Raw genomic sequence first — 15,933 nt, forward strand, 5'->3', positions numbered from 1 at the left:
GTAGTTTCATACGTTAATCGTGGCAGTGGTGGATCTTAAATGTTTTCGCGGATGGTCAGGAAGCGGCCATTTCCACTCGCAGGGAGTGTAAGTCCCTGGCACTTGGCTACTGAGAGCAGGGCGGCGCTAGAGCCGGCGCCCCGTATCAGGGATACAAATCAGTTGTCACGTGGTATCTGCGGCGTACTGTCCGGCCAGACCTGGCGCCGTGATTACAGGCCTTGGCCGAGACCGCCGCACAGTATCTGCGCTCGGGGGCGATAACGGGCCGCCATAAAGGCCGGCGGCTGCTGGCCTCGACCACCCAGTCTTCACCACGGCGCCCACCATCCACCACCGACCGTCCCTCAGCATGCCTGTCAGGGAGAGGATCCACTGGCAGCAGGTGCTCGCCGCCACCATTGGTAAGTCTCTCACCACCCCTATTCTCTACAAGCCATAGGTCACCCGACTGGTTTGACTCTGTCCTCCATCCCTTCCCAAATTGTCGTAATATTTTCCAATCTACGGAACTACCATTCCCAATATCCTCTACAATATCCTCCTAGCTATCAGGCTTGCGATTGGTTTGACTCTCTCCTCTATCTAATCTAAGCTGTCCTAATCTTTTCATCTCTACCTGATTCCCATTCCCATCTTTTTCTTGTTCTAATTTTTCGTCTGCGACTTTTTATTTTCCTCTCCAATGCTCCTTCGAGCTATGAGTTAGCTAGATGTTGTACTACATCTTCCGCTTTGTCCGTCCTTCTCATAACGATCGTCCATACATTTGTTTACTCACAATGACTAATTTCTCAAGATGCCCAGTCGTGTTTTTATTAATTCATTGATTGGATTTAACTTTAGTTTTGAACAAAGTATTTGATCTGACGAACAACCGTCACTGAGGAACATATTTACACAACAGAAATCCGCTTCAGTTTCCAGTAATATCTCAATTTATTGCATGATCAGATTCGAAGCGTAAAGCCTCATCTTCAGGTGCCACCAAACAATTATGGGAAAATGAATGTGTGTCGATCGGGCCAGTCAGTCATGAGGCCTCACACCCACGTCATGCAAACGCGTGGCAGCGTAGGAATAGCAGCCACAGCGCCCACCTGGACAGCACGACACTGAAGTGCATGTGCCGACCAGACGGGCTCTTTGATTGCTTGTCCTACGCTGCCACGCGTTTGTGTGACGTGGTGTGAAAACTCCCTGATTGACTGGCCCGACCGCCACACATTCATGTTCCGATAATTGTTTTGTGGTACCTGAAGATGAAACTTTATGCTTCAAAACCGATCGTGCGATAAATTGAGAAATTACTGGAAACTGAAGCGGATTTTTACTCTCTTTACTGAATTTCGGACTTTAGCAGTAGTATGATGTGGGGTAATATATCCAGTGCACTCTGTTGAGCTATTGTGATTCCTGTCAAGAACAGGCAGTACCTCTCTCTTGGTAAATTCCACTGAGAACAATATCACTTGATGTTAACTAGTAAACATAATTATATCTAATCCTATGATATTTGAAAATGCGCTAGAAAATCTGACTACATGACGTCAGTGCGACAAATCAGAGAATTAATTTCAATGATGATTTAAAGACAAATTTCACATTAATCAAATGGCCCAAATGGCTCTGAGCACTATGGGACTTAACATCTGAGGTCATCAGTCCCCTAGAACTTAGAGCTACTTAAACCTAACTAACCTACGGACATCACACACATCCATGTCCGAGGCTGGATTCTAACCTGCGACCGTAGTGGTCACGTGGTTACAGACTGAAGCGCCTAGAACCGCTCGGCCACAGCGGCTGGCTCTTATTAATCACTGGAGATGGAAAGGAGCGGTGGGATGAGATGCATCTAGACGAAAAGACTAGCGAATAATACATACCACACGAAATGGACTTTTAATAAATCGAGGTATTATCTCCTTAAAGTTTAGGAATCATTTAATAAGCAAGATCGCCTTAACATTACGGTTTCTGAAGGCTCTTGACTTGCTAATCAGTTCCACTGAAGGTATTCTGTCATCAAAGCATCGTGCCATCAGAGAGATCGGACACGGTTCCCCTTGTCAACACATAAAAAAAGTCAAGCGCTCTCTGCAGCAATGAGGAAAAACACTAGAGGATAAGTTCGTTAGCCGGCCGAAGTGGCCGTGCGGTTAAAGGCGCTGCAGTCTGGAACCGCAAGACCGCTACGGTCGCAGGTTCGAATCCTGCCTCGGGCATGGATGTTTGTGGTGTCCTTAGGTTAGTTCGGTTTAACTAGTTCTAAGTTATAGGGGACTAATGACCTCAGCAGTTGAGTCCCATAGTGCTCAGAGCCATTTGAACCATTTTTGATAAGTTCGTTAATAATTCCTAAGAATCCGTGCGGTTTCCGCGAAAAGTGGCTTTTCATTCTGCTCAAGAGATTCTATAGAGCCAATCACCTAATCGTAAGGGGCGATGCTAAAGTAAAGCGAAATCACTCTTCTAAAACTAAGTTGAAAACCGATAAAAAATTTACACGAAACTCCCTTGATAACTGAACGTAATTACTTCAGAGATTACTTACATCGCGAAGCGAGAACGATTTACCAGATTTCCAGCCAATAGGTTTTATCCTAAATGCACTCGGAAGCAGGACATGTTACTCACTACAGAGTGAGACACCGACTCACCGTTAACAACCACTTTCTAAAACACTCCGATCACTGTGCTCTGGCGCAACCTCTCAGAGTGGGCGTGGTCGCAACCCAATCGTCGCAAGAAACGACGACGTGGTGCCAAATGCTTTGGCAAATCGGGTGGAAGGTAAAAATATCATAGCCCGTTATTCAGCCTTCCACCACCATACCGGACAAAATTTCGAACAAGAGTTCGCCCCTTGGCCTGAGTGATCAATCGTAAAACGTGCTTTTGAAAAGAGCGAGGTAAACTGTCTCCGGTCCAGTCATGCCATGAGTCAGTCGTGGAAATTAAAATTCAACGGACGTTAGTACACTTCCGCAACGAAAACCAAGGATGCTATACTGATTATGCGATCGTACATGTACCTTAAATTAGACACTCATTCGGGCGTCACAGAACCAAGCACGATTAGGATGTGAGTAAAGGGTAACAGAGGAATGTAATTAAAGATATTGCTTTCAGGAAAACTGCCTGAGAAGGAGACCTTTTTATTTCAGTGGACAGTTAATATGAACATTTAGTTCCCTATGAAGGAGAAGGTATATGGTAAATTTGATTTTCTGAATGTGCTGGCCTTCAAGAAACAAAATGACTGGTTGCCCTACATGACGCCACATGACATTCTGAAAACCGACACACAAGGACCGTTACCTACACTCAGGATTCAAATAAAAAAAAAAAATGTAGAACGAGCAATAAGGCTGATACGGAACTGCTCGATGTAGAATTAAAGTACATCAAAAACGGATTCTCGTTTGCTGAAAAAAAAGGGCGTTAAGACCACTACGTAAATATGATACTGATTTACAGACCGCTCTGAAATCCAAAGTTTTCTTGACATTCGACAAAGACGTCTCTGACTGCATAGTGATGAACTTAAAGAAACGGAATGTTGGCGGAGTCTATAAACCCCTGCCGAAAGGAACACCTTAGATCGGTCAGAGATACTCGAAAACACCTTGAAAAAACAGAAGTTTACAGGATAATATGTATTTCCGAAAACGTGTACATTGGTGCTACAGAAGGAATGGCTGAAAAATGAATTAAAGAAGAGGAATGCCCATTTCTGCCTTCTCGGTTGCAAGTCAAGTGTCTTAGCCACTGCGCTACCTCCCTCGTTAGTCTGCATCTTTTACAAACGAAGGTTTAAATTAACAATGACTATATGTTGAATATTTTCTCGAGAACAAGAACGCAACTGTTTCCGTAAGTGCTCAAAGCTGTAGACACTATAAGACTAAAAGCCTAGTTCTAAAGCCGTTCTGTCAGTTCTCTTTACTCTCGAAAAGATTTTTAGGGTTTGCGTTTCATTTTCTTGTTCCGTTTGTAGGACACCCGATTGTGAAAACCCCCGTCCGTAAAATAGTCGAAACGCAATGTACTCTACTTTCAAACAATAACTGTTTTGTGCCGCCCCCTTAGCTAAGTGGACACCACGTCTGACTGCCATGCACAGGGCCTGGGTTAGATTTGCGGCCAGGTCGGGGATTTTCTCCGTCCGCGGACTGGGTGCTGTGCTGTCCTCATAACCATTTCATCAGCCTCGAGACGAAAGTCGGCCATGTGATCTCATCTTACAGCTCGAACTTTTTTTCGTCATGTTCCAACGTCCACATTAACAAAAGCTTTATCACTGTAAATGTCTTCTCAAGAACTATTAATAACAGTTGTAAGAGGTATACAGTTCCATTTAAAGAACATACTTGCATCGATATCTCTGTTGATACCAGCGCTTAAAACATTAACAAAACAAAATAATACGTGCCCCTCGACGCTCTAACATTTTCCAAAAACCGTCTTTTGATATGTCTAGCCGTTCACGAAGTACAAGGGATGACACGACAAACGTGACTCCCGTATATGTCAAACAAATATTGCTTAGCTACAAGGGGGGCATTATCCAGCATGACTGCTTGCTTTTAATTTTGCTCGTTACCAAGTAATGAACAGCAGTACAGTTTTTTAAGTCGCACCCTACGTTTTCTATTCGGTAAGCACTCGCTCTCTTCAAGATCTGTTCACAAACTTAACACAGTGAACTTTTCACAAAAAAAGGTCACTTTTAAAACACAAAATTGACTCGGATTGTCCTGTACTAATACACCGTGCAGGAAGCCGGGTAGAGTTGAATGAATGACCGATGTGCATTTTCCCTTTCTTTCAATTCTTGCGGAAATGGCCTTGCCACAGTGGATGCACCGCCTCCCGTCAGATCACCGAAGTTAAGCGCTGTCGGACATGGCCGGCACCTGGATGGGTGACCATCCGAGCCGCCATGCGCTGTCTCCATTTTTCGGGGTGCACTCAGCCTCGTGATGCCAATTGAGGAGCTACTCGACCGAATAGTAGCAGCTCCTTTCAAAGAAAACCATCATAACGACCGGGAGAACGGTGTGCTGACCACACGCCCCTCCTAATCGCATCCTCACCTGAGGATGACACGGCGGTCGGATGATCCCGGTGGGCCACTTGTGACCTGAAGACGGAGTGTATCTGCATCATCTCCATTTTTACACTGCCAGACCCAGCAAGTGGATAAGTTATGTTAGTTTGGTGAAATCAAAACCAGTTTTGTCTTACGTTTCTAATAACGTAATATTTAAGTGCAGAAAAGGCAAAAATGCCATACTTCTGGGGGCGGCCATGGTGACACCTCACGTACGCCAGGCGTTGGCTCTGCCCACAAAAGCATGAAGCAGGATACAGCCGCACTTCTACGAAAACTGCTCACGGACGAACAGGTGTGGAGGAGAGAAAGACAATTGCCGAATAAAATATTAGCTGTTATTTTAAAAATTTGTACTGGGTACCTTCGGAAAGTTTGCTTGATACTTCTTTTTGTTTTGCTTCTGGGAATAAAGTTTTCTGGAACGGTGAAGGTAAATGGTATATCTTGTATATTGGCTGACCGTAGGATACAAAGAGTACTTCCGGCCAGTTCTACAAAGGCTATCATTGCTTCCAAGCTGTCTGTGTTTTGTACAACATTACTAACGCTTATTCTCCTGATAGACAATTACTAAACGGTGAAGTCGTTTATCGTTCATGGTCCCCGCTCTACACTGCTGCCAACTGACCAGGAGTATTACGTCAGACACAAGTACACAGTCTTTTATTGTTTTTTGTACCGTCTGCTCTCTCGTGTTCGTGGACTGCACAGCATCGCCCCTGCCACGTGTCCACAGCTAACCTGAGCACACTATGTGTCGGCTGCGCCATGGGTTGGACTGCGCCCGTGCTGCCGGTACTGCAGAGGCTGTCGGAGCAGCCGGAGGGCGGTTTCTACGAAGGAGACCCCGTCTCCACGGAAGAGGGATCCTGGATAGGGGCGCTGCTGCCGCTGGGCGCGCTCGTCGGCTCGGTGCCCGCCGGCTTCCTCACGCACCGCTACGGCCGCAAGCTGCCGCTGGTCGCTTTCGGGGCGCTGCTCTTCATCAGCTGGATCCTCCTGCTCTTCCACGAATGGGTGAGTCTCCTAGCTGCCGACACCGCACAACAACGCCTGCATTGCGAATCTACATCTACATCTACATACATACTCCGCAATCCACCATACGGTGCGTGGTGGAGGGTACCTCGTATCACAACTAGCATTTTCTATCCCTGTTCCACCCCCAAACAGAACGAGGGAAAAATGACTGCCTATATGCCTCTGTACGAGCCCTAATCTCTCTGTGGTCTTCCCGCGGAATGTAAGTTGGCAGCACTAAAATTGTACTGCAGTCACCCTCAAATGCTGGTTCTCCAAATTTCCTCAGTAGCGATTCACGAAAAGGACGCCTCCTTTCCTCTAGAGACTCCCACCCGAGCTCCTCAAGCATTTCCGTAACACTCGCGTGATGATCAAACCTACCAGTAACAAATCTAGCAGCCCGCCTCTGAATTACTTCATGTCCTCCCTCAATCCGACCTGATAGGGATCCCAAACGCTCGAGCAGTACTCAAGAATAGGTCGTATTAGTGTTTTATAAGCGGTCTCCTTTACAGATGAACCACATCTTCCCAAAATTCTACCAATGAACCGAAGACGACTATCCACCTTCCCCACAACTGCCATTACATGCTGGTCCCACTTCATATCGGTCTGCAATGTTACGCCCAAATATTTAATCGACATGACTGTGTCAACCGCTACACTACTAATGGAGAACTCAAACATTACAGGATTCTTTTTCCTATTCATCTGCATTAATTTACATTTATCTATATTTAGAGTTAGCTGCCATTCTTTACACCAATCACAAATCCTGTCCAAGTCATTTTGTATCCTCCTACAGTTACTCAACGACGACACCTTCCCGTGCACCATAGCATCATCAGCAAACAGCCGCACATTGCTATCCACCCTATCCAAAAGGTCATTTATGTAGATAGAAAACAACAGCGGACCTACCACACTTCCGTGGGGCACTCCAGATAATACCCTCACCTCCGATGAACACTCACCATCGAGGACAACGTACTGGGTTCTATTACTTAAGAAGTCTTCGAGCCACTCACATACTTCGGAACCAATCCCATATGCTCGTACCTTAGTTAATAGTCTGCAGTGTGGCACCGAGTCAAACGCTTTCCGGAAGTCAAGGAATATGGCATCCGTCTGATACCCTTCATCCATCGTTAGCAAGATGTGAACACGCTACCATCATTCATGGTCAGTACTCACGGTTAGCCCAATGATTTTTTATGTCCCATACCATGACTTTATTTGGGCTGAGGCACAATCATCATCAGCCATTCTACATCTGCATCTACAGCTATCCTCCGCAAGCCAGATTACGGTGTATGGCGCAGAGTACTAACAGTTATTCTGAGCCTCGAGGTTGAACAGAGCAAGTTGAGTTTCACGTGATCGTTGTTTGCGGAACCCAGGGAGATTTTCGGTCTACATAAACATCAAATACGCGAGCATTAACCGTATTTCAAAATCCTACAACAGACCAAAGTCAGAGACAAAGACCTATACTTGCTCGGATGTTGACTGCTACGCTTCACTCACTGTTCCAGATAGTAGCAGAATTTTCTAAGGTATTAACACTGTGTGATTCATCGAGCAAGATGAGTTGCAGTATGGTGCCTGACTGTTTGTAAACCAGGATCCTAGATGAACACCGTTGTTACCATCTCGGAAGACAGTATGTCACCAGCACCCCCATTGCGGAAACGTCTCTGAGAATGTTGAAACAAAGATCCTGATGCATGTTCAAGTTAACCTGAGTGACGAGCCCAAGTCACGATAGGAAGAGGAGCTCAAAACTTCACAGAACCACCAGCTGCAAGATCTACACATAGCTGATTAAACGCCTCGAGGTGGTGTCGGTGAACTCGGAACCTTGCACCATTTGAAAAGCGGCACAATCGGCGAGTGGTGGGAAAACACTTACGCGCCAAGTCAGGTATTATCTATTTCCCGTGTTTTTGGACGCAATGAAGACGTGCAGCTTGTATGTGCCGCTTGCAGCAATAGCCTCCGCAAAGAGGAAGACTTCTTGTAGCTCACCGCCCAATGCAAGTGATGACACGGCAAGCATTGTCTACGGACACAGAGTGCGCCACCTTGGTACGCACCATGTCCGTGATGTCATCACGACATGCTCCAGCCAATCAGATGGCATCCTTTCGGCACAGAAGGGGAGGCTGCCAAGTGTCACGACAAACAGACATGGACCTGATGACAATTATGGGGGTACTCATCGAAAGCTTGACATTTTATCGAATTTGACACGACAGGCTTAGTGGGAAATGACCAACTGCGACATAGTCGCGTATACAAACAGTGATCCAACAGTGTCAAATGTTTTCTATTCCAGCCTTTGATCACAAAAAAAAAAATGGTTCAAATGGCTCTGAGCACTATGGGACTCAACTGCTGAGGTCATAAGTCCCCTAGAACTTAGAACTACTTAAACCTAACTAACCTAAGGACAACACACACATCCATGCCCGAGGCAGGATTCGAACCTGCGACCGTAGCGGTCGCGCGGTTCCAGACTGAAGCGCCAGAACCGCTCGGCCACCAGCGGCCGGCCTTTGATCACAATATCAATTCTTTAGATGGTGCCCGGTTGCAGTCCGTAATGACCATCCTCAGACCTTTTATAAAAAATGGTTCAAATTGCTCTGAGCACTATGGGACTTAGCATCTGAGGTCATCAGTCCCCTAGAACTTAGAACTACATAAACCTAACTAACCTAAGGACATCACACACATCCATGCCCGAGACAGGATTCGAACCTGTGAGCGTAGCGGTCACGCGGTTCCAGACGATCTTTTTTCCACGATGTCCTAAAATGATAAGGTCGTAATGGCATCGTCAAAACATATAAATATAATCAGCACGGCATCGTCACATAGATCTAAAATAAGGTGTAGAGTAGGCCACATCGTCCACACAGTCATTATTGCTACTGGCTACTCAATAATAATGACTGTGTGAGTGATGTGGCCTATTCTACACCTTATTTTAGATCTATGTGACGATGCTGTGCTGATTATATTTATATGTTTTGACGATGCCATTATGGCCTTATCACTTTAGGATATGGTGTAAAAAAGATCTGAGGATGGTCATTACGGGCTGAAACCGGTCATCGTCTAAAGAATTGATATTGTGATCAAAGACTGGAATAAAAAAACATTAGTGAGAAATTTTTATACAAGATCCCCGTCACGAAAGTTCAAATATTCAAATGTGTGTGAAATCTTGTGGGACCTAACTGCTAAGGTCATCAGTCCCTAAGCTTACACACTGCTTAACCTAAATTATCCTAAGGACAAACACACACACCCATGCCCGAGGGAGGAGTCGAACGTCCGCCAGGACCAGCCGCACAGTCCATGACTGCAGCGCCCTAGACCGCTCGGCTAATCCCGCGCGGCCCGTCACGAAAGTCTTCCTGGTCATAGGTAGCTTCTTTCCCTCATTATGCTACGCCGCCATGTCTACCCCAATTACCGCACTGATTCCTAAAATCGAACGACACATGCACACCACTTGATTGTTATGACTTAGATCAGCAGTGGATGGTCACATGACTGCCTGGTCCAGTTCTGCACTACCTACACCGCTCTTTTTATGGGTAGTAAATATTTTGAGCATAATATCGGTAGGAGTTGGCTTGCGGCACACTCTATGCTCTGGTGTTCCACCTTCTTTCCTTTGTACCAAATCGTTCAGGAAGATAATGTATCAGTTTTCTCCACCTCCATCATCATCTAAATTTTTTGGGTTATGTCTTGTGGAAGGAGAGAAATGTTCCCGGCCACTGACAGCCGCGGTCTTGTTGCAGGTGAGCCTCCTGATGGTGGGTCGCTTCATTAGCGGCCTGGCGTCAGCTGGAGTGACGGCCATCGCGCCGCTGTACGCCGAGGAGGTGGCGGCGCCGGGCATCCGCGGGGCGCTGGGCACGCTGCTGGACCTGATGCTGGCCGCCGGCCTGCTCGTGGTGTACGGGCTGGGCATCGTGGTGCCGGTGCGCTGGCTCACCGCCAGCATGGCCGTGCTGCCGCTCTGCTTCTGCGTCACCTTCCTCATGATGCCCGAGTCGCCCGAGTACCTGCGCGGCCGCGGGCAGTTCAAGCGCGCCAGGCTGGCTGAGTTGTGGCTCCAGCTGGAGCTGGCGCCCACCGAGCTGGTCTTGCTCAAGCAGAAGGAGAAGGAGAAGCTGGCCCAGCCACTGTGCGCTGACCAGCTGCCGGGCGAGAAAGACGTAGAGGGCGCCGTTCGCACCGAGACGCCCACTCTCAGGGCGTGCGTCATAGTCTTCACGCTGATGGCCTTCCAGCAGCTCAGTGGCGTCGACGCCATCCTGTTCTACACCATCGACATATTCCAGGTTGGTACAACCGCAACAAAAAGAGCAGGAACAGTAATGAACCAGCCAAATCAAAGCAAAAAAATTCTTCCCGACATACATACCACAAAGCCATAAAGTTCAAATTACCACTTTGAATAAAATAAAATTACATAATTAGTTAAAATTACGCGGTACAGACCGAAATATCCGTGACATGCTACTTAAGCACGCAGCCAGAGAAACGAGAAATTTTCGCAAACCACAGTTAAAATTAATACCTTCTAGTGGCATGCTATGATACTGTGGTGTAGGAATTAACTTGTGCCCCGACTGTAAACACGTGCCTGAAAAGAAACAGTTAGTATATTACTGAACTTAATTTTGTCGAGGTGAAACTAATACTTTATAAATAATTCTCTTAGTAATTATACACTCCTGGAAATGGAAAAAAGAACACATTGACACCGGTGTGTCAGACACACCATACTTGCTCCGGACACTGCGAGAGGGCTGTACAAGCAATGATCACACGCACGGCACAGCGGACACACCAAGAACCGCGGTGTTGGCCGTCGAATGGCGCTAGCTGCGCAGCATTTGTGCACCGCCGCCGTCAGTGTCAGCCAGTTTGCCGTGGCATACGGAGCTCCATCGCAGTCTTTAACACTGGTAGCATGCCGCGACAGCGTGGACGTGAACCGTATGTGCAGCTGACGGACTTTGAGCGAGGGCGTATAGTGGGCATGCGGGAGGCCAGGTGGACGTACCGCCGAATTGCTCAACACGTGGGGCGTGAGGTCTCCACAGTACATCGATGTTGTCGCCAGTGGTCGGCGGAAGGTGCACGTGCCCGTCGACCTGGGACCGGACCGCAGCGACGCACGGATGCACGCCAACACCGTAGGATCCTATGCAGTGCCGTAGGGGACCGCACCGCCACTTCCCAGCAAATTAGGGACACTGTTGCTCCTGGGGTATCGGCGAGGACCATTCGCAACCGTCTCCATGAAGCTGGGCTACGGTCCCGCACACCGTTAGGCCGTCTTCCGCTCACGCCCCAACATCGTGCAGCCCGCCTCCAGTGGTGTCGCGACAGGCGTGAATGGAGGGACGAATGGAGGCGTGTCGTCTTCAGCGATGAGAGTCGCTTCTGCCTTGGTGCCAATGATGGTCGTATGCGTGTTTGGCGCCGTGCAGGTGAGCGCCACAATCAGGACTGCATACGACCGAGGCACACAGGGTCAACACCCGGCATCATGGTGTGGGGAGCGATCTCCTACACTGGCCGTACACCACTGGTGATCGTCGAGGGGACACTGAATAGTGCACGGTACATCCAAACCGTCATCGAACCCATCGTTCTACCATTCCTAGACCGGCAAGGGAACTTGCTGTTCTAACAGGACAATCCACGTCCGCATGTATCCCGTGACACCCAACGTGCTCTAGAAGGTGTAAGTCAACTACCCTGGCCAGCAAGATCTCCGGATCTGTCCCCCATTGAACATGTTTGGGACTGGATGTAGCGTCGTCTCACGCGGTCTGCACGTCCAGCACGAACGCTGGTCCAACTGAGGCGCCAGGTGGAAATGGCATGACAAGCCGTTCCACAGGACTACATCCAGCATCTCTACGATCGTCTCCATGGGAGAATAGCAGCCTGCATTGCTGCGAAAGGTGGATATACACTGTACTAGTGCCGACATTGTGCATGCTCTGTTGCCTGTGTCTATGTGCCTGTGGTTCTGTCAGTGTGATCATGTGATGTATCTGACCCCAGGAATGTGTCAATAAAGTTTCCCCTTCCTGGGACAATGAATTCACGGTGTTCTTATTTCAATTTCCGGGAGTGTGTTTGGTTTCCATACATGCAAGGCCCAAGAACTATGAAAACTCCTCTGAAGGCGAAACCACTGACGAAAATTGTTCTGGAATGTAAGCAAATCTGTTAAACGTGAAGTAGTGCTGTCCACCAAAATATTTTCAGGTTTAAATGTTGACATGGTAATAGGTGTCCTAGTCTTCAATAAATGCACTGCTGGCCATTAAAATTGCTACACCAAGAAGAAATGCAGACGATAAACGGATATTCATTGGACAAATATTTTATATTAGAACTGACATGTGATGACATTTTCACGCAATTTGGGTGCGTAGATCCTGAGACATCAATACCCAGAACAACCACCTCTGGCCGTAGTAACAGCCTTGATACGCCTGGGCATTGAGTCGAACAGAGCTTGGATGGCGTGTACAGGTACAGCTGCCCATGCAGCTTCAATACGATACCACAGTTCATCAAGAATAGTGACTGGCGTATTGTGACGAGCCAGTTGCTCGGCCACCATTGACCAGACGTTTTCAATGGGGTGAGAGATCTGGAGAATGTGCTGGCCAGGACAGCAGTCGAACATTTTCTGTATCCAGAAAGGCCCGTACAGGACCTTCAACATGCGGTCGTGCATTATCCTGCTGAAATGAAGGTTTTCGCAGGGATCGAATGAAGGGTAGAGCCACGGGTCGTAACACATCTGAAATGTAACGTCCACTGTTCAAAGTGCCGTCATTGCGAGCAAGAGGTGACCAAGATGTGTAACCATGGCACCTCCATACCATCACGCCGGGTGATACGCTAGTATGGCGATGACGAATACACGCTTCCAATGTGTGTTCACCACGATGTCGCCAAACACGGATGCGACCATCATGATGCTTTATACAGAACCTGGATTCATACGAAAAAATGACGTTTTGCCATCCGTGCACCCAGGTTCGTCGTTGAGTACACCATCGCAGGCGCTCCTGTCTGTGATGCAGGGTCAAGGGTAACCGCAGCCATGGTCTCCGAGCTGATAGTCGATCTAATGGAATTTCGCGCAGTTTATAATAATACTGAGAAAAACTGAAAGGGATTCGATAATTAGATAAAACTGGGGGAAAAGTCTCAGGGGGGTTGCATTCTTTGCAATGCCAGGTGGCTGTCGATTGTTAGGTGTCCGAGATTTAAGCAATAACCTTCACTTCCAGACAATAATAGTTGAAATGACTTGTATTATTAGCAAAGCCACGTGACTGACGATGCACTGACTATCTATAACGGCTACCTCATTAACATTTCTCGTAATTGGATGTCCTAGGCTCGTGGTTCTTCATGAACTGAACCATATCCTGTATTGCATTCGAGGACTTCAAAGTACATTAACAGCGCTAACGACACTCTCTCTTCTTCCACAGGAGGCCGGTACGTCGATCTCTCCACAGCTGTCCACAGTGATTACCGGCGCCATCCAGTTCGTAGCCACTGCGTTCTCGTCCGTGCTGGTGGAGAATGCAGGTCGGCGGCCGCTGCTGATCGCATCTGGGCTGCTGATGACGTTCTCGCACGCGGCGTTCGCCCTCCACCAAGGTTCGCCGTGGCTGCACGCTGAGGCCGGCTGGATCCCGCTGGTGGCCATCAACCTCTTCCTGATCGGATTCGCCATCGGCCTGGGCCCGCTGGCGTGGCTTCTGATCGCAGAGCTGCTGCCGCCGGCGGACAAGCGCTGGGCCGTCGGCGTCGCCACCTCCATCAACTGGCTCACCTGCGCCGTCATGACCGGCTTCTTCGAGGAGTTCGTCAACCATTTCAGCACCACCGTGGCGTACTCAGTGCTCGCCTTCGTCTGTCTGGCGTACACAATCTTTGTGGTGCTGCTCGTTCCAGAGACCAGCGGCCTCACCGGCGATGAGATACAGAATAAGATGCTGGAGAAGGGACCCATAGTCGTGTGCGCTACTGCCGACGACGAGACCCGAGCTGACGACGTCGCCGACGGCGACGCCGTCATTTAACGGTGCGCGTCCGTTGTCCCGACGAGTGACCGCTACGGGCGGTTGGAACCGGATTGAAGAATCAACTACAACTCCATGCGGGACGACACAAACCAGACCCCTGCTGTCTGTCCGTGACTGGCAGGACACTTGTCGCTACAAAGCGCAGAATTTTATGCCGGAAATCAAGAGCTACTCGTTTAAATGTGGAATTTATTGATAGCTCGAGGCTAGGGTCGTCAGTTACGCAGTAACCACTGTGAGCATTAAAATAACTGGTTTTGCTGGACAGAACGCGTGCATCTGTTCTTCCATTCTACACACGAAACCTTGGCTCTGAAATGGATATATGCATACTGTTAACATCTTATATGAAGTTCGAACTGTCTTCTACCAGTATTCGACAAATTTTCCACGAGACCTAAGACTCAATCTTTGTTTCAGTTCCACTGTTTCCACGTTAACCATTAAGCTAGCTTGAAACGAGATGCTTACAGCAGTTCAAGCGAACACCGAGTAATAGAATAAGCAATTGTTCTATATTTTACCAGCAACGGCATTAAACGTCGAGAGGGATGTGTGGAAGAGCTTCTAACGAGGCAGAAACGAACTTTATCAGGTAGCTTTGGTAACTGTACTCCTCAGAATATCTATCTCCAGGGGCCTAACAAATCGTCAGCTTCTTTTCTTTCTCCTCTTTTTCCTCTTCATTTTCTCAACCAGAGCTGTCGAACTTTTGATGAAGAAAACTGGTTGAGGATTTTTTGACTGTAGGAAGAAAACGTTGTCGTATTAAAACCTGCTATTGTGAAACATACACTATAGGTCTCTATGTCAAAGGAAAGTAGAATTGAAAATAATGGAAGACTTACCTGTAAACGTATGGAATCGTAATCTCATTTCCTGTAGTAAACTTGGGGATGAACAATGAACTCTATGAAGCCTGCACATTACACAATACAATTGTAGAGAGATATTGAACGGAGTATTCGCAAGATGAAACCTCGAACAAACATAGGTAGAAGAAGCCATTGTGAATGAAGTTACAAAGTACAACAATCTTTACTAACTCAGTTAGTTTGTACATAACATTGTTTGATGTGCAGCAGATGAATGTTAATAAAAAGTATCAAAAACCATACTGAGAGAATGTTTTTCTTCGCTGATCTTTGAGGTAATGCTTCACTGAATCACAACTTGGAGAGGATACCCATTCGCACTTCCTTAATTCGGAATATGTATTCTCATACCACAGTTCATCATGTTCTTGCTATTTCCTTATTCATCTGCACACTTTTCCTAAATGTGAGTCCTGCTTAAATATGTCTGCCTCGGATAATGTTTCCAGCAAACTGCTTCAAAAGGTAATGTTATAGTACGAGAACGTCCAGCGTTTATTAATTCACCACATACTTTAGAACTTGTTATATTATGCTTTCTTTTACTAGCAGTTAATATTTAAGGAAATTTCTTCTCCCAGATGAATCCTCTCTTTAAATTAATTCTTTTGTTATGATACGACTTAGGTTTTCTTTATATGGACCGTTCATCCTACTTTCATGGTTTTTAACATATTTTCGCTTCCCTGTTCTTGAAGAATTTTGTGAAATGTATTTGGACGATATTCATGAACCTATTTCTTTGATTGTGATT

At 47.2% G+C, this 15,933-nt stretch overlaps 1 protein-coding gene across 1 annotated transcript; it reads left to right on the plus strand.

The window, feature by feature from the left end:
• Positions 1–288: 288 nt before the first annotated feature.
• On the plus strand, positions 289–15,557 carry LOC126237158 (facilitated trehalose transporter Tret1-like). The gene is made up of 4 exons (XM_049947008.1): positions 289–404; positions 5,859–6,139; positions 9,964–10,509; positions 13,705–15,557. The coding sequence occupies exons 1-4, from the start codon at positions 353–355 to the stop codon at positions 14,299–14,301; spliced, it is 1,476 nt and encodes a 491-aa protein (XP_049802965.1). The 5' UTR covers positions 289–352; the 3' UTR covers positions 14,302–15,557.
• Positions 15,558–15,933: the final 376 nt, after the last annotated feature.

The sequence above is a fragment of the Schistocerca nitens genome, chromosome 1 (genome assembly GCF_023898315.1).
Source record: "Schistocerca nitens isolate TAMUIC-IGC-003100 chromosome 1, iqSchNite1.1, whole genome shotgun sequence".
Classification (NCBI taxonomy): Eukaryota; Metazoa; Arthropoda; class Insecta; order Orthoptera; family Acrididae; genus Schistocerca; species Schistocerca nitens.

Coding starts and splice junctions, on each gene's coding strand:
- LOC126237158 (XM_049947008.1), top strand. CDS start 353: ATGCCTGTCAGGGAGAGGATCCACTGGCAGCAGGTGCTCGCCGCCACC. Junction 405..5,858: donor GGTGCTCGCCGCCACCATTG/GTAAGTCTCTCA, acceptor ACGTGTCCACAG/CTAACCTGAGCACACTATGT. Junction 6,140..9,963: donor TCCTGCTCTTCCACGAATGG/GTGAGTCTCCTA, acceptor GTCTTGTTGCAG/GTGAGCCTCCTGATGGTGGG.